Source organism: Desmodus rotundus, chromosome 3 (assembly GCF_022682495.2).
Source record: "Desmodus rotundus isolate HL8 chromosome 3, HLdesRot8A.1, whole genome shotgun sequence".
NCBI lineage: Eukaryota > Metazoa > Chordata > Mammalia > Chiroptera > Phyllostomidae > Desmodus > Desmodus rotundus.
In genome coordinates, this window is record NC_071389.1 from 20,942,983 (window position 1) to 20,962,355 (window position 19,373).

At 45.2% G+C, this 19,373-nt stretch overlaps 1 protein-coding gene across 1 annotated transcript in view; it reads right to left on the reverse strand.

Annotated features, from left to right (window-relative positions):
- The window catches only part of CSMD2 (CUB and Sushi multiple domains 2), a 548,714-nt gene that overhangs the window by 27,757 nt on the left and 501,584 nt on the right, over window positions 1-19,373 (reverse strand). Inside the window, exons 53-56 of the mRNA XM_053921210.1 lie at window positions 18,796-18,969; window positions 12,943-13,116; window positions 10,059-10,247; window positions 2,200-2,373 (exon numbers count right to left, since the gene is read on the reverse strand). Of these exons, the coding sequence (XP_053777185.1) occupies window positions 2,200-2,373; window positions 10,059-10,247; window positions 12,943-13,116; window positions 18,796-18,969 (711 nt within the window). The remainder of the gene's footprint in view (window positions 1-2,199; window positions 2,374-10,058; window positions 10,248-12,942; window positions 13,117-18,795; window positions 18,970-19,373) is intronic.

A 19,373-nucleotide genomic window follows, 5' to 3' on the forward strand; every position in this document is an offset into this window, starting at 1 on the left:
TCTTATCTTTTGAAGGTTTCCAGGATATAACTCACACAACAGGCAGCAGTGGGTCCCCTGCACGGCAGCCCCGATGGTGAGTCCTCGAACTCCCGCACTGGCCAGCTGACCTCGGCTGGAGCTGGCGCTGTCACACAACAGGCCGAGGGGGCAGCTCTCCAGTCCTGGGGGCTCATTTGATGGAATGGTCCCCACTGCAGTGTTTGGAGCTTCTGTGTCAATGATATAAGGGAGTGTGGGACAGAATACTGTGTGTATCATGGGGGCAGATGGCAACAGTTGACTCTTTTACTGAAGAGGCATATCAGCAAGATGACGGCACTGCAGAGGTGGGCAAGGAACTCTCCAGCGTATGTCCCAGAGCCGGAAATCTCTGCACGTCCTTGATGGCCCGGGGGCTTATGACTCAAGGACTCAGGACTTTTTGTTATGCATCCTTTGAGCGCACTGATTGTATGGAATGAAGTTCAAAAATTTGCCTCGGAACTCTCGATTGTGCATTTCTTAGGCCTGGCAAGAGACGCTGTTGCAAAAGATACCATCTGTAAGTTTCAGGAAGGGAGGCATTACGTTCTACCCTCTAGTGCACACCACACCTTGCATTGCTTCTTAATCTCCTATTCTCATCCCTTATTTTCTTATCTAAGGCATGCATTCCTCAGCCTTGGCCTTTACAGAATCCCTCCTAATCCTGTCCTTGGAGGTGTCCAGGAAAGCTTTGCCCATGATTCTGGTCTCCTAAGAGTCTGTCATCCTTGATGGGTACACAGGAGAAAGGAGGCCGCTAACTCTGTCTCAGACCAGTCAGGATCAGGACTCAAACAGCTGGATGCAGGATGTCCCCCAGCGTGGGGTCCACGTCCTCTGAAGGGTCTGTCCTTGTCCTCACTATTTCCCAAGGTGTCGGCTTGTTTCTGAGTCTCCCCTGTTGACCTTGCCATGGCCAAGGAAGAGGCCCTTCTTTCACGTGCAGGACCAGTACTTAGATCACAAAATCAGGACATCTCAGGGTCGAACGAGGTTTGGAGGTTTTCTTGCTTAGTTTTTAACTCCAGACAAGAATTGTTTCTGTAATATTTCCAAGAGGTCATTTTCCAGCGTCTGCTAATACAACTCCAAAGAAGAGAAATCAGTTTGGGTGAAAAGACTTGGGTACCGTGCATGGGCTGGGAGAATGGCTGCGTGTGCACGTGTGTGTGTGTGTGTGTGTATGTGGCATGGGGGGGTTACACACGCTAATGGGGAGGAGGTGTCCAGGGCTTTCTGTCTGGTTTCTGTCCCCTCTACCCTGCACTCCCCTTTCCCATGGAGAACAAAGATCCCCCAACTAGATCAAACAGACCTGAAGAGCACCCTTAGCCCAACGTCCTAGAGAAGTGTCTAGAGGGAGAAGCTTTATGCAAAGAGATTATTCACAGAAGAGATGGAGGCAAACACTGGCTTGGAAGGGTGTAGGATTGGAATTGTGTGCCTTTCTTCTTTGGAATGCATCTTCCTCCTCCTGGAACTTGCTCTGTGGACAACTCAGGAGGCTTCAATATATTTGACCCTTGTCCTCCCCATGCCATTCTCCCCAATCACTGGCACCAGAAGTCCAAGAAGAATGAAGATAGGGAGGAACATGAATGCAGAGACTTGGCCTTCCTACAGTCCCGGGTAAAGGAGTCCCCGTGGCTCATACCTAGTCTGGCCAAGTTCATGAACTGGGTGATTAATGAGTCTTCTAGAGGTGAGAGGCCAAAGTCCTGGGGGTAACAGAATGATGTGTCTTGGATATTCCAGGGCAGCCAATAGCCCTTTGAAACAGTGGCTAGAGCTTTGAGAATTTCTCCTTTTTGGGGGAGACCTAACTAACATTTGGTTCTATATTTGGAAAATGCCCTACATTTTGGGATATAGGACCTACTGGGAATCTCTAACTGCAAGGATAGCTGTCTCCTCCCTGGTTTGCAATCTCTTGGCTGCACGAACTTGGCCAGAACTGACTAAGGGCACGAAGCTGGCCCTTAGATCACCGTGGGTGGAAGTCCAGCTGGGACCTCTGACAGCTGTGCTCTCGCTGCCTATTAGGGATGAGACGAGGGTTCAGAAGATCTGCTTTCCTCCTGTCCTTCTATCACACTCATATCCTGGGAGCTTGTCTACCTCCCATTGGCCAAGTGTTCCCTTGGAACCCCTCCCCCCTGCCAGGCCCCATACCTGAACAGTGGGGCAGGGAGCCTGTCCAGTGCCCGTCCAGCCCACACATACGGGTGGCGTTTCCCACCAGAGTCCGCTTGCCGGTGCAACTGTAACGCACGACTGCTCCCACGGTGTAGTTGTCCCCGGACATCTGGGAATGGGGTGGGGAGCCGGGATGGCCACAGGACACCACTGTGGGGAAGAGCAAACATCTTAGCGATTCCGCCCCAGGAGAGACTGTCATCACGGGACACATACTAGGCTTTTCGTGGTGACAGGCAACGAGGAAGAGAAACCCTGGGTGTCTGTTGGAGCATGCTTCCTGCTGGCACACCCACCTGACATCAGCAGAGAGTGCCTACCCATCTCGCTGCAGGGTTTCATGTCAGTGAAACGGAAGAGCGACACCTTTGTTTTAAGAGTTGCAGAGATAATATGTGTGAAATTGCTCAGCAAGTAGCAATTTCTTTTCTTTTTCTTTTCTTTCTTGCCTCTTGTGTTCTCCTCTCCTGATTTCCTCACTGCTGTAGGACGTACCCAAGGCATCTCTGGCCCAAAGGTGGTACACATAGTATATGTAAGACAACATGGGCAATCATGACCCTGGGACAGTCTGCACAGGCACAGGTTCCAGAATGAGGGCCAGTTTTAGTCCTTTCCCAGCTGCATCTTATAGTTGCTCACATCCATTGTCCTCAACTTGGCACCTTAAGCCTGCAAGTTCCATTTCCTGAGTCACCAGAGTGTAACTGTGAAAACCAGTGATAAGGTTAAAGATGAAGTGTACAGGCTAGGGCAGGATGATGCTGTCAAGGTCACTGTGCTTTGCATGCCCATTGCTCTTGCCACAGGTTGACCTCAGGTTCTTTCATTTACTCAACACATATTTATTGAGTGCCTAGTTGGTGCCAGGTACTGTTCTGTGTATTTAGGAGAATAAAGTCCATGCTTTTGTGGAGCTCATAGTCTAGTGGGGAAGAGAGACTATACATAACAAAATAAATAGGTAATTCTTGGGGGTGCTATGAAGAAAAATAAAGCTGTGTTGGGGAAAGGGTGTTGGGGGTGGAATATTTTTGAGCGGGGTGGTCAGGGACGAGCTCTCTTTGGAGGTGACATTTGGGCAGTGATTTGAGTGACGCGACGAGGCCAGCCATGCAAGGTCTGGGTGAAGGGCATTCTGAGGGAAGGAACATCAGGCACAAAGGCTCAGAGGCAAGAATGAACTTGGTGTGTTTGAGGAACAGCAAGAAGGCCAGGGCTGCTGGAATAGAAAGGGCAAGGAAAGAATGGAAGAAGACAAGGGTGGAGAGGTTGCTAAGAGCCAGATGATGGCACAGAATTTGGATTTTATTATAAGCAGGAAGGGATGCTACCAGAGTGATATGATCTAACATACACTTTAACAACAACGTTCTGGATACTGTGTGGAGAACATTCCAGAGTGGGGCAAGAATGAGGGGTGCTGCAGTTCAAGAAGAGATGACAATGACTTGGATGGCTTAGGCCTTGGGGTGTGGTGAGAGATACTCGTAGTCATTGCTCCTACCCAGAAAGAAGATAGGACATGGCATGGACGTTGACCAGGAGAGGTGACCAAAGGGATGAAATCTGTCCTGATGATGGAATTTCGGCCAGGCACAGGAGTGGCGCAAATAGGTCCTGAGCATCTCCACTTTTCACTGTGGGCTTAACATATGTCCAACACTTTTCGAAGTGCTTGTGGTAGATTATCTGCAGAGACTACTGCTAACACTTCTTCCCATCAAGGCATGGAGTCTGTTTCCCCTCCCCTTTGAATCTGAACTGGCTTTGCATCTTGCTTTGACCACTGGCATGTGGTGAAAGTGACATTTGACTGGTTGTGGCCTAAGAGGCCTGGTGGCTTCTGCCTTCATTTTCTTGGAATGTTGTTGCCACCATGTAAGGCAGTCTGGCGTGGATGACTAAATGGCAAGAAATCACATGGAGGCAAGGACCATGTGGGGAGCAACCACAATGCCCCCAGCTGATGACCAGAACCAAGTTCCCTGACATGAGTGAGACCACCTTGGGCCATCTAGTCCTGGTCAAGTCCCAACAGCTAAGTACATGTGAAATACAGATGCAGTGTCTTCACTAAACCCTGCCAATTATAAGCAAGAAAATGGTGGTTATATTAAGCCCCTACACTTTGGGGTGGTGTGTTACACAATAGGTTACTAAAAGAAAATGAGTATGATTTTGGAGGTCTTGATGGTGAGGGGTTGTATGTTGCATGGGGAAGAATATTAATTGCGGTCTCCAAAGGGTTGACCTTGGTACACTGTCTGCAAAGATGGTCCCCACAGTTATTCCCATCCCTGCATGTGTATGCCATTCTTCCCATTCAAGGAGGTGGAGTCTGCTATTTCCCCTCCCCTTGAATCTGGGGTGGTCTTATGACTTTCTTTGATTAACAGACTAGTGGAATAAGGTTTTGGGAATTCTGAGCTCTGGCCTTCGAAAATCTTACAACTTCCTCTTTAGCTCTAGGAACGCAGCCTCCAAGTAAACATGACCAAGCTGTCCTGCTAGAGGGGTCACACAGAGAGAGGCCACGTGGAGGAGAACAGGCAGTCCCAAGGGCTCGGGCATGTAGGTGAGGCCATCCTGGCTCCTCCAGTCCTAGCTGAGCTGCACGTGGCACAGATCAGCTGTCCTTGCTGTGATGCCTATTTTATGTGTCAACTTGACTGGGCCAGAAGGATGCCCAGATAGTTGGTCTAACACCGTTCTGTCAGTGTGGTTCTTAATGAGATTAATATTTGAATAGGTAGACTGAGTGACAAAGTTTCCTTTCCCCAGGCTGGGTGGGCCTCATCGCATCTCTTGAAGGACTAAATAGAACAGAAGGCTGAGTAAGAGATGTCTGTCTCTCAGCCTGTCTGTCTTTGAGTCGCAACATGAGTTTTCTTCTGCGCTAGGCCTTGGGCTTGGGCTGGAATTTACACTATTGACTCTCCTGCTTCTCAGGCTTATGAGCCAGACTGAAACTATGCCATCTGCTCTTCTAGGTCTCCAGCTGGCCAAATGTAGATCTCAGGACTTCTAAGACTGCATAATTGTATGATCCAATTCCTTATTTTATGTATAGATATGTTATTGATTCTGTTTCTCTGGTGTAGCCAACTAATATACCTGCTAAGCCCTACCTGAATTCCTGACCTAATTGTGAGCAAACAAAAGCAGTTGCTCTTTTAAGCCACTTAATTTTGAGATGACTTGTAACACAGCAATGGATAACCGACAGAGTGAGTTTCAAGCATTGCATTGTTTATTTCCTAAGACAACCCTGTGAGGTGGGCACCATTTTCCTCTCCATCTTGCTGAGGAGGAAAATGAGGCATGGAGAGGCAAAGTAACCTCCCCAAGATCACAGACCTAGTCAATGGTGGAATTAGCTCTTCACACCAGGCAGGTTGATGCCGAGAGAACTCACCCTTAAAGCATTATAACTGACTCGCTTCTGTAATGACTTGGTTCTTGCCGTTAACTGAGGCATCGTGATAGTTCTCCACACGATCCCTGTTTCCATATGCTTTCTTATCAGTGATTACATTAGATGAAAATTAAATACACAAAATCCAGATATTAGAAAGATGAATAAAAATATGATCCAATTATATACTGTCTAAAAGAGACACACAAGTGGATTGAAAGTAAAACATAGAAAAGATATAGTATGCATACGATAACCAACAAAAGAGCTGGATGGCTATTCTAATATCAGACAAGATGAACTTTAAGACAAAAAATTGTTACAAGGCAGAAGAAGGACGTTTTATAAGGATAAAAGAATGAATCCATTACGAAGATGTAACAACTACAAACATACACGCACCTAACAACAGATCCACCAGCTACATGGTGCAAAAAGCCAACAGAATTGAAAGGAGAAATAGACAAACCAACAACTGCAGTATGAGATTTCGACACCTCACTGTAAATGATGGATAGAACATCCAGATGGAAGATCAACCAGGAAATATAATGAACAAGACTGTACGCCAACTAGACCTAACGGTCAGCTGTGGGACACTCCGCTCAGGAACAGCGGAATTCACACTTTCCTCAAGTGCACTCGGTGTGTCCTCTAGGCTACGCCACATGTTAGGCATAAAATAAGTCACCATAAAATCTGAGAAGATTGAAATCATACAGAGTATATTCTCCAACTATAATGCAATAAATTAGAAATTAGTAACAGAAGGAAATTTGGAAAATTCACAAATATATGGAAATTAAACAACAGACTCCAATAGGTAAAAGAAGAAATCAGAAGAGAAATTAGAAAATACTTTGAGGTACAAAATGAAGACATAACATACCAGCACTTATGAGATGCAGAGAAAGCAGTGTTCAGAGGAAAATTTCCAGCTGGAAATGCCTACATTAAAAAGATCTCAAATCCAAAACCTAACATTCCTCCTTAAGAAACTAGAAAAAAGAGGAGCAAACTAAAGCCAAAACAAACAAAATAAAGGAAATAATAATAATAACTGAAATAGAAAGTAGAAAAGCAGTAGAGAAAATAAAACCAAAAGTTTGTTCTTTGAAAAGATTGACAAAATTGACAAATGTGTTGCTAGTTTGATGATAGAGAGAAAGAGGAATTAAAATTACTAAAATCAGGAATAAAAGTGGGAATATTACTACCAGCAAACTTTGGAGAAATAAAAAGGATTAAGGAGAATCCTATGAACATGAACAGTCGTATGCCAACAACTTGGATAACCTAGATGAAATGGACAAAAATTCCTAGAAACACACAAACTACCAAAACTGACTCAAAAAGAAGTGAAATATTTAAATAGAACTATAACAAATAAATAGAATCAATCAATAATCAACAACTTTTATCAAAGAAAAGCTCAGGACCAGTTGTCTTCACTGCTGAATTCTACCAAATTTTTAAAGAAGAAATAACACCACTTTTTTTCAAACTATTCCTAAAACTAGAACACTTTCAAACTCATTCTACAATGTCCGTATAATCCTGAAACCAAAGCCAAAGATATCACAAGGAAGGAAAACTACAGACCAATATCCTTTATGAACATAGTTGTAAAAATCCTCAATAAAATGCTAGCAAACCAAATTCAGCAGCATGATAAAAGGATTATACACCGTGACCAAGTGTGATTTGTTCTGGGAATACAAGAGTAGTTCAACATGTGAAAAACCAATCAGTATAATACACCATATTAATGGAATGAGGGGAAAAAAAATCCCCAGATGATAATCCCAATAGATTCAGAAAAATCATTTGACAAAAACCCAGCACCCTTTTGTGATGAAAATGTTTACCAGGCTAGGAGTAGAACGGAACTTCCCTCAAGGTGATCAAGGGAATCTACGACAAACCCACGGCTGACATCACACCTAATGATTAAAGACCGAAAGCTTCCTCCCCATGACCAGGTACATGACAAGAAAGTCTGTTCTTGCCAGTTCTACTCAACAGTGTACCGGAAGTTCCAGCCAGGCAATTGGGTGAGAGAAAGATGTAACAAGCATCCCGTTTGGAAAGGAATAAGTAAAACTATGTCTGTTCACAGAAGAGGTGATCTTGGTGACATTGGATCAGGCAATGGTTTCTTAAACATTCCACCAAAAGCACAAGCAACAAAAGAAAAAGTAAATAAATTGGATTTCATTAATAATGAAAAAAACTTTCATGGATCAAAGGACATTATTCAGAAAATGAAAAGATAATCCACAAAATGGGAGAAAATGTTAGCAAATCGTGTATCTGCAGGTAGGAGTACAGTATCCAAAATATATAAAGAACTGTTAAAACTCAACAATACAAAGACAAACCACTCAAAAAATGGGCAAAGGACTTGAGTAGACAGTTCTCTAAAGAAGAGATACTAGTGGCCAGTAAGCACACAAGAAGATGATCAACATCCTAAGTCATCAGGGAAATGGAAATCACAACCACGATGAGACGCCACTTCACACCCACCAGAACGGCTCCAAGGAAAGAGATGAATGATGTGTAAGCGAGACTGGGGAGACACTGGAACCCTCATATGCCGCTGGTAACAGTGTAAAAGGGCGCAGACACTTTGGAGAACGGTTATCTTCAAAACATTAAAAATGAAGTTACTGTGTGACCCAGCAATTCCACTCCTAGGTATCTACCCAAGAGAACCGGCAACATACGTTCACACAAAAACTTGTACATAAACATTCAGAGAAGCATTAATCATAACAGCCAAAAAGGGGAAACAGCTCAGATGTCTACCGGCTGAGGGACAGATAAACAGAATGTGACACATCCGTACAATGGAATGGGATTTCGCCATAAAAAGGAACGAAGGATTGATACATGTTGCAACACGAATGAACTTTGAAAACCTTATACTAAGGAAAGGAAGTCAGTCGCAGAAGGCCACGTGTAATATTCCATTTGTATGCAATGTCCCGGACAGGCACGCTCACGGATGGAAAGCAGACGAATGACTACCAGCGACAGAGGATTGGTGGAGGACGGGAAGTGACAGCTCAAAGGTTTCCTTGCATGGAAGGAACGTGCCCTGGAATTAGATCGTGGGGATGACTGTGCCGCTTTGTGACTACATGAAAATCATTTGATTACAGACTTTGAAAGAGTGAATTTTATGGCATGTGAATTATACTTCACTAAAAAAGGAAAAGTGCAAATGGATTAAATCTTCCAAAAGAAGCTAGTCATTCATTATATTAGTGTAATTATATATTAATTATTTCAATATCAATATTAACATCCAGTAAAACAAGCTTTGGGCAAGAAATTCATACAGACAAGTAATTTTAATATGATAAAAGCTTCCTTTTACCAGAAGATTCATCTGCAACCACCATGTGCTCTGAACCTCAGCTGGCACCACTGTAAGCAGGTGGCAGCCCATTTCCAACCTCCCCCAAATTTGTCAGGCAAACGTATCAGTCATAAAAGGGGCTGGATGGCCAGGTTGGGCAGGGAGGACCTGCCCCAGTCTCTTCTCATACCCAGAGGCACCAGGGCCTGAGGAGAAGGAGTCCTGCAGACTGGGGTGGCGGGTGTGGGTGGGCTGATGGAGGGTTACAATGCACGGCCCATTAATCCCCCAGATTGCATATTTACCTCCACTACCAGGAAGATTGGGGAAAGAGTGAGTCACGGGATTCAACTTCAGGAACAAGAGGAAAGAGCAGGGCACCAAGGGACTTTTCCTCATAAGGAGGATATATGAGGCTATAACCAGATGGCAAGATTCTGACCACTTCCCCTTCCCCCTGTTTTTTAAACATGTTGCCCTCATACTTTTTCCAGTTATTGTTTATCGAGCACTAGATACTATACTGGATACCTTCATGAATTTTTTATTTAATCCTCTAGTAGCCCTACGGAATAGGGGATCAGAGTCATTTTATAGATGGAGACGTGGAGGCCCTGAGAGGTCAGCGGGCTTCTCTCGAACCACACAGCTTGTTGCGTGGCAAAGCCAGGGTTCAGATCCAGGTTGACCTGCCTCGTATTCCTGCTCCAGGCCTTTAAAGGAAGGACCGTGCTGCCCTTTCCAAAAGGCCAGGCAGGGGGACAATGGGACACGGTGCTCCGCCGGGCGGTCAGTTGTAGAGGAAGAGAACCCCAAAGGCTGAAGAGGCTGGTGGCAGTAGCAGCAGGGGACCGGGCCTCCCACCAGGAAGAAAGGGAGCGTGGGAAGTGGTGTGGCACCTAACCCAACAGGGGCCCGAGGAGGGCTCTGACATCCAAGGAGGAGCCAGAGCGGCCACCATTGTGAAGTCACACACAGGACAGTTCTCTGACATGAGCCATCCGGTCAGCCTGCACAGGTAATCATCTGGCCTAGATGACATCTACTTACAGAGACACTGGGGGCGGGGACGGTCCCATGTGCCATCACCCTGGCAGCTGAGCACTGGGGTGCCCAGGAGGTAGAAGCCGTGGTTGCACTGGTAAGACACCATGGTGCCATAGCTGAGCCTGTGCGGGCCGCTGGCATGGACCTGACGAACGCTGTTTTCTTGGTGCCCGGGGTCTGTACAGTTGATGACTGCAATGGAACGGGACAATTAGATGCAGACTAATCGCACCCGCACCCACGTCCTTTCAAATGAGAACTCGGAAGCCTAAACAGGCACGGAATTCCCGTACAGCAACGTTTCCAGACCAACATGGGCAACACGGAGCAGATCCTGCCCAGGAGGGTGAGCTGGCCCTGAGGCTGGTTCTTCTCTGCGCCCCTTCAACCCCTGGTTAAGGGACTCACTCTTGCATGTCCAGCGAGCCATGACCCCCTTCGAGAAGCCTTCCAGCCTCCTCTCTGACTGGTTGCCTCTCCCTCAGTGCTCCCCTGCACACACGTCTACTGCAGACTGTGTCAGCCTGGACTGGGCTGTGTCTGCACACGGATGGCTGCAGGGCTGCCTGGATCCGTGTGGCTGGTCCCGGCACAGTGGGTCTCCTGCAGCAGAGCTCGTCGGTTGTAAGACCCATGCGTCAGAGCCGACTTGAACAGGGGCTGGCCTCTGTTGGAAACCCTTTTAATCACTTTTATGAGTATTCCAGGGAGAGATTGATGTCCCAGGGGCTACATTTGACTTTTAAATGTTCGAGGGTTTCCAAAGCAGCTTAACTCAAAATCAGAGTGCAGTTCTAGAATAATGACGGTATCGTTCATAACCCATGAATGTTTTGCTCTCAAAACACTTTCACATTCATTATCTTGCCTGAATCTCAGGCACCGGGCAGGTATTTTAAAGCTTTGACGAGCTGTTAAAGTACAGGGTATTTTAACTTTGATGCGCATCTCTGAGGCTCAGAGAGGCTGGTGTCTCAGAACAAGTGAGTGGCATTTACTCATTCCCGGTATTTACCGTGGCACGCCCAGCGCCAAGCCGGGTGCTGGGCAGTGAGGACACCACAGAATCTACAAGCTAGAGTTTCTCTACCTCAGCACTGTGGACATTTGGGCCGATAATTCTTTGTTGGTGGGGGGCGGTCCTGTTCACTGTGGGGTGTTCAACAGGACCCCTGGCCTCCACCCACCAGATGCCAACAGAAATCCTTCAGTGTGACAACCCAAAATGCCTCCAGACATCTGTCCCCTGCTGGGGCAGGGGGACGGGTACCATCATCCCCTGTGGAGAACTGCTGGTCTAGGGAGAAGAACAAACAAGCAATTATGCTGTTTGATAAGCGTTCTGATAGGGGCAGCAGAGAATGTTCTGGAAGCACAGAGCAGAGCATTAGAGTAGGGGGTGGACCAGGAAAGGCTTCCCAGGAGAAAGCAACATTTCAAGTGACTCTTGGTGACAAAGAGGGAGTGGTGAGGGGGGACTGAGGAGGAAGACCGCATTTGAGGAAGCTGTGTGGGAGTGCCCTGTGGGTGCATGGGTGCAGGGCCCATGTAGGAAATGGAAGAGGTTCCATTTCTACAGAGGTGTGGCTGGAACCCAATGCAGAGCGAGGCAGGGAGCAGATGAGGTGAAGGAGAAGAAGGCTGGACCGGGCCCCTGGGGGCCCTATAAACCAGAGGAGGGGAGTACTTTCACCCAAGGGCAGGGGGAAGTGTGGGAAGGCGGTGGGAACAGGGAGTGACTTGATCAGGTTTGCATTTTAAATAGGTCACTCTGTCAGGGTGGAGAACAGACTAGAGAGGAGTAGGACCGGAGGCCATGGTTTCTAAGGATTTTACCCCTGCCCTCTGATTTCCAGGCTGGTGGCTGTGGGCAGGAGGGGTACAGCTGAAGGCATGGGAGAATTTGCATCTTGTGTTGGGAGATGGAGCACAGTTCTTGGGGAGAAGGGAACATGGGATAACCCCCCAAAGCAGCAGTTCTCAACTCTTCCTGCCCATGTGGACGACCGGAAGGAAGGCACAAAGCAAGCAAGGTCTTGGCAATCTTCCCTGTGTTCTGTGGGACCCTCTCTCACTCAAAATGGCATCTTTGAAACGTCAAGAGAGGGATGTTATTGGAGGATTAGTTGTGAATGTGACTTGATTTTTTAAAAATCATTTGAAAATTTTGGTGCTTTAATATCAGTAATAAATGAGCTGTGACGTATCACACAGCCAATCACCGCACCCCGGTAACGCTGCCTGGAGGAGCTACCGTCCCAGGGAATCTCAGCTCTCGTTACGCTGAAGAACTAACTGATCAACCTCCAGGTCAGGGCCGGGCTCTCTCATGTTCAGCCCACTCTGACTCTCCACTGAGATGTCACTGAGCTGACCTGGCCTTTGGTGGTGAGAGGCAGACAGCTCCACTTGCCCTTTACAGCCGTGAAGAGACCTCCAAAAGTTACAGTAGCTATTTCCCAAAGAGTCCGGACGGGGCTGGACTGTCCCCGTTTCTGAGTCCTTGGTTTCTTCTCTTCCCTCTGTCCCTTCAACCCAACCCCTGACTATTTGCTGTTTATTTTTCATTTGAACATTTCTGCTTTTTTTGTCTTTCATCAAGAATGGGGATCTGCATGATGAATTATTGGTTTATGAACTGTAAACAAAAATATTACTTTTGACTTTTGTTTTGACGTATGAAACTTCATTTGCTTTTTTCATGTAACCAATGATGAAATTTTACATGCTGGTGTGTACGAGTCCCCAGTTATGACCCTTCTCTGTCCCAAGTCTTCCCTGAGTCAAAAGAATGCCAGGATTGAACCCATGGCTTCTGCTCATGGGTTACTGGGACACAGATGGCAGAGGTGCTGGGGAGGGGAGTGGGAGAAGAGGGGTGACTCACTTCTGCAGGTGGGCAGCATGTCGCTCCACTGCCCGTTGGCCAGGCACTGGGACCTAGCAGCTCCCTCAGACACGTATCCAGGGTTGCAAACGAACTTGACCACATCGTTGAGGTTAAACTGGTTGCCCTGAGTGAGGCCATTGATTGGATTGCCTGGGTGTCCACAGGTAATTGCTGTAACCAAAACAGGACATAGGTAAGCCCTACTGTTGTTCCACACCCCAAAATGTTCATCCTCTTCTCACCTGGTATGTCTCATGCCCATCAATAAAGTTCAGCTGTAAGTCTAACTTTAGCCTCTTCTGCTGCAAAACCTTTATTTCCTGAAATCCTCATGGGGACATTTCTTCTTCCTTGAAGGCATGTCCATAGCTTGGACAACTTAGGCCTGAACTGTAGTTCTCTGTCATCCAGCGACACAGTCCTGCCTCTGGTCCCTGTGGCTCCCCCTCTCCACTCTTCATTGTTAGATACACTGACAACTACCCTCAGCTGATTGAGAGCCGTCCTAGTTCCTGGGCCAGTCTTGACAGAGCCAGAGTCAATGCTGACCAAGCCCAGACAGAGGGACTGGTCACCCTGCCAGACCAGGCGCCAAGGCCCAACCCGGGGAGCCAGAGTTGTTGGGAGAGCACAACCCTCCCCGCCTTCCATGTGAATAGAGTTCAGCTGGTGTGATTCCTGGCCTTTCTCTGGGCTCTTTTACCTACTCTGCCCCAGGCAACACTGGGTGGCCCATCTGTGCAATCTGCCTCAGCTCTGCCTCCTCCTCTAGGGACCCAGCTGCCCACAGGGGGCACTGCTCTCCCCAACAACGAAGGGCGCCTGCCCCCCTCCCACCGCCAGGGTGGTGTTGCCTCTGATTGTGTGTGAACCCACCCTGCTCTGGGGTTCATTAGGCAGGCTCCGTTTGGCTCTTGCACGAAACTATGGTCTCCAATGTATCCTTTATCAGCAGCAGAGGTGATATTTTGACAGCCACCAATGGCTCTGTTTTATTTTATAATTTGTTCAGCCACAGGCAGGGGGGAGGAAGAGGACCTGGTGCTCACAGGCTGGTCCCAGAGCACTCGGGCTGAGCCCTCTGTCCCATGCCTCACCCCCCCCCCCCACCGTCATCGTCATCGTCACAGCAACAATAACAACAGCAGCATCTGCTCAACATCTGCATCTGCACTGTCCCGATCACTTTCTTTTAGTGTTTACTGTTCTGGCCATTTTATATGGATTCACTTATTTCATCCTCATAATACTCTTTGACGTGTCTGCATTTTATAGAGGAGAACACTGAGACCCTGTGAGATACCCGAACTTGTCCAGAGCCATACGGCCATGCGCCATAGAGTAATGGATCTGGGATTCGAACCCAGGCAATCCAGGTCCCGGGTCTGCCTGTCTGAATACTTCACTACACAGCCTTTCAGTGTGGACCAGGCCTAGAATATCTTCTAGGCAGACATTCGGCATTTAATTCTAGATTCCATCCTCCCCTCTTCTTTATAACCCAATCTATTCACACACACTCTGTGCCAAGTTCCTGAAGGCGTATGAATTTTTGTCTCCTGGCGGAAACCAAATATATTTTCTTTATGCGCATTTGGAAGACAAACTGAATGTAGATGGGCCTTGCTTTCAGGAAACTTAATGCTTTATTTTTTATTTTTTTAATTTGTCAAGTTATTTTATAGTTTTTAAATTTAATCTTTATTGTATTTTTTTTCCATTACCACTTAGTCCCTTTATACCCCCTCCCCCCAGCAATCACCACACCGTTGTCCATGTCCATGATACTTTAGAAGTTATTAAGACCTATTTCATGGATTGCTTATAGAGCAAGTTTCATTATTTTATTGCTCCGACTCATATACAGAAGCCACATGAAGAAAAAGAATTAAAAACAAAATCCGGCCTTACAAAAATTAAGAACAAAACCCTGCAATTTACACAAAGGCTTACTTTAGGGAGTGTTAAAAAGTGAAGAATTTTCCAAATTACTTGCAGGCAGCTGAGGATAAGGTGGTCACCTAAATTTAAAAAGTGCAGTTTAACAAGAACAAATAAAACTATAGAAAGCCTGGGCCTGCAGCATAACTAGAAGACAGAGAATGCTATAAACTTTAAATTATGTGTAAGGAGAAAAATAAACACTAAACCCAGGCAGAACCATTTCTCATGCTTCTGATGCAAGCCTTCGTGGAGAGCAGGACTGCATGGAAAGAGAAGAGAGAAGCCAGGGAAGACCACGTACTGATCCCAAATCAGTGCTGGAAAGAGAATGCTCATCTGAAGTGGGAGCATATTGAAGAAGGATTTGGGTACCTCAGGACGCAACGACTAAAAGTGGGTGTGATTCTCCTTGATGCTTCTAGAGAAAGGGAAAGGCAAAGAAATAAAGGGAATGTGAGAAGGAGGGAGTGGGGAGGGAGGTAGACATAGAGAAAAGATATCCTCTGGAGACTGGGTAACACTGGGAACAAGAAGCAAGAGGGAGAGAATGTAGGGTCCTGCGCTGACCGAAGAGAAACAGACAAACAAAATGGAGGACACGCAACCTTTCCTTACACACGCGGGGAGGCTTCTCTTAGAAAACAAAACAGGCATCTGCTCAGCTTATCCAACGCCACTTGTTGAAGATCCTGCCATTACTCCCAGTGTATATCTGTACCTTCTTTGTTATAGAGTAGTTGACCATACAACCAAGGTTTTATTTCTGGGCTCTCCATTCTGTTCATTGATCTACGTGTCTGCTTTGTGTCAGTACCATACTGTTTTGATTGTTGGAGCTTTGTAGTATAGTTTGAGATGAGGGAGCATGATACCTCCAACTTTGTTCTTCGTTCTCAAGATTGCTTTGGGTAGTTGGGGTCTTCTGTAGTTCTATATAAATTTTAGGATTATGTGTTCTAGTTCCTAGAAGAATGATATTGGTATTTTGGTAGGAACTGCACTGATATATGGAAGCAACCCAGGTGTCCATTGATAGATGAAGGGGTACAGAAGATGTGAGATACATGCCATGCCATATATATGCCGTGGAATATTATGTAGCAATAAAAAAGAATGAAATCTTGCCATGTGTGACAACATAAATGGATCTAGAGGGTATTATGCTAAATGAAATAAGTCAGGCAGAGAAAGAGAAGTACCATATGGTTTCACTTGTATATAAAATCTAAATAAAAATAAACGAAAACAAGCCAAAACAAAAAAACAGGCAAAACAAAACAGAAGCAGACTCATAGAAACGGAAACCAAAGGGATGGTTACCGGAAGAAGGATGTGGATGGAAAGGCTCCATAATATTGTGATAAGTTTATATGGTGACAGGTAATGACTAGAATTAGTGGGGTGATCACATTGTAAAGTATAAAAATGTTGAATCACTATATTATATACCTGAAATTAATATAACCAATAAAATACTATATACCCACTATATTTAAATGAAAAATAAATTTAAAACAAAAAAAACCAATCATGTTTTGTTATATTGATGGAAGGGGGCGCTCTTGTAAACCAGTCTAAAGCCACAGAATGAGCAGAAACCATCAGCCTAAACCTGTGTAAAGCAATGACAAAAAGAAAACAAAGAGCAATCAGAGCGCCTCAGCCGATGGAAATCTCATCAGAAACAAAACACATGAAACGGAAGGAAACTGTAACAACAGTCTGAACTGAATTAAATATTAACGCACAAGTATTTGGAGATATGAAAAGCCGTCTCGAGAATCAGGAAATAATACAACTAAATAGTTTTTTTAATCAGGAAATAAAAAACTACAACAAGACATGGATAAAACATGGGAGAAAATGAAAAGATAATTGATGACATGCAGGAAAGAATTAAAGAAAAAGAGAAAATTATCTCAGAAATAAAGTCTAAATTATAAGAGTGAGAATATCACCAAATGGTAATTTACCAAGAGGTATTGAGGAAAGTCAGGCAAATGCCAAGGGAACTGAAATAGGATTACAAAAAATAAGCAAAATTAATCACAGACAAAGAAGCTGAAATGGAAAAGAGGTAAAAAAATTTCAACTGCACATAGAGGGAGTTGATTTAGAAGGAAAACAAAACCGTGCCCCTGAATTAGTGCTTAAAACTACAATTCAAGAACACATTTCGAGTAAGACTTGAATCTACATATTCAAAGGCCCACACTATACCTGGAGAAAGGGTCTTTGAACAGTAAACTGGGGAATATCCAAGTAAAATATTAGACTCCAAGGATAAAGAAAAAATAATCATCAGGGCCCTGAGAAAAGTCACCGAGTAGCTCACAAGAGCAATAGAAATAAACTAATATCTGCATCCTTCAGAGGAACACATAGTGATGTGTCCTATGATGTGTCATCATAAAGCGTTTAAAACAATGATGAAAGAACATTTTTAAGCAAGTCAAAGAAAGAAAGAGTGACCAAGGATTTTATATACAATCCAGCTATCCTCCATGTTTTAAGGTCAGATAAGCAATTTTAAACACATAAGAACTTGGGGGAACACTTTGCAAAGGAGGCGTTACTGAAGAATGTGTTACAGTAGAGACAGAGCTTGACCCAACCAGGACGTGAATGGGAAAACTTCAGCGGTGTTGGGGAGCCTTTGATGTATTTAATGGTAGACCTGGGAGTAAAATAAAGGTAGGGAAAAGGGTAGAATGATATTACATAAACCGTATAATAAGCAGTTCATGTTCTGACAAAGTAGAAATGTAACCAAAAGTGGAAGGAGAAAGGGGCGGGGAAAGAAAAGCAGAATAGGCTCGTTGATTGCTGTGCAGTCAATAGGGGAAGTCAAAGGGCACTATTAAAAATTGATAAGCTATGTAACAAATGGTTAAATAAGAAAACGGGGGGCTAATGGCATTAAAATGCGGTTAAGAACAAAATGTCATTTATGATGTTAAGGATGAAAGTAAGGATTGTGAGCCTAATACCAGGCACAGGGCAATTCAAGCAAAAATATTAAGAGTGATAGGGAAGACATTTTTAAAAGCTAAAACCACAATCGGTAATGTAGATATAATAGCTATAAATATCTACACACCAAATAACACAGCGACTACCTTTATGTAGCAGAAACTGCAGGAAGTGGAGGGGAAAATAAAGAGAAGCACACCAATAATAGAAAACGTTAAAAACACACCCCTCAGAACAAAACAGGTCAAGAGGACAAAAAGTAACTAAGTGTACACAAGGCATAAACAACATAATCAGTCAGGCACACCTCATGGCTACATACAGAACTCCACGCTCTAACACCCTTTCTTTTCAAGTGCGTGGAACACTCATAGTAACTGGTACAACAGTAAGCCCCGAACAGAGCATCAGTAAAGCCAATGAAGTAGAAATATTATGTATAATGCAATAACACTAGGAATAAATAACAAAACAAAAGTTAAAAAGGTCCTTCACCTGGAATTTAAAAAATACTCTTCTAGTTAAAAACTTCTGGGTGAAAGGGGAAATGAATACCAAAATTGCCGAACTTCTGCTAAATAATAAAACGTGAATTAGTGCAGTCTATGCGATACAATTAGAATAGTGATCAGAAGAAATTTCATAGTCCTAAACACTTACGATGGTCAGTAAGAATGAATGAAATTAGGTGAATTAAATTCCCAACAGACAGAAAATGAACAAAAAAGTTAACCGAAAGAAATCACAAGGAAAGAAATAATAAAGGTGAAAGCAAGGATTGGTGATACGAAGAAAACTAAAAACGATAGACGTAATAATGGCATCTTTGGGAAAAGTATGCGAAAAGCGCTAGCTAACCCAAGCAAGAGAACAGGGGAGTTGGTCTGTGCTGAACCTGAGCCCGTGACTAGGGAGAGTGGGTAACATACTTACGCACACAGAAAGGGGTCTTGCCCGACCAGTGATGATCCTGCTGGCAGATGCGCACGGACATGCCGATCAGGCGGAAGCCGGCGTTGCACTGATACACCACGCTGCCCCGGTAACTGTAGTTCTCCCCATTGATGTGTCCATTGACAATGGGCTCAGGAGTCCCGCAGTGTCCAGCTTTGATGGGGGGTGAGAAAAGAGTGTAAATCAAAGAGGAGCCTGCAGAAAATGAGGTGGGGCTTGGTCAGTGTTGGAGGAGACAGGGATGGTGGGGAACAGGACCAAGTACCCACCCACTCACTGAGTTCCCACCTCTCCTGGAAAGTAGCCATCCCTCCAGGAGTGACTTCGGGAATCCGAGATGTGATAGCAATGGTGTTAAAGACTTGGGAACCTCAAATCCCAAGGCTGCATCTTACATGGCATCTGTCTCTGACCTTTAGTGTGTGTCTACGTGCCGGCGAGAAATGATCACTGCTCCCTCCCTGCACCCCTCACCCCAGTCCCATTCTCAGCAACCAGCGTTTACTGAGCATTTACTGGGGGGCACCACGGTGTACAGTAATGCAGCTGAAGTCTTG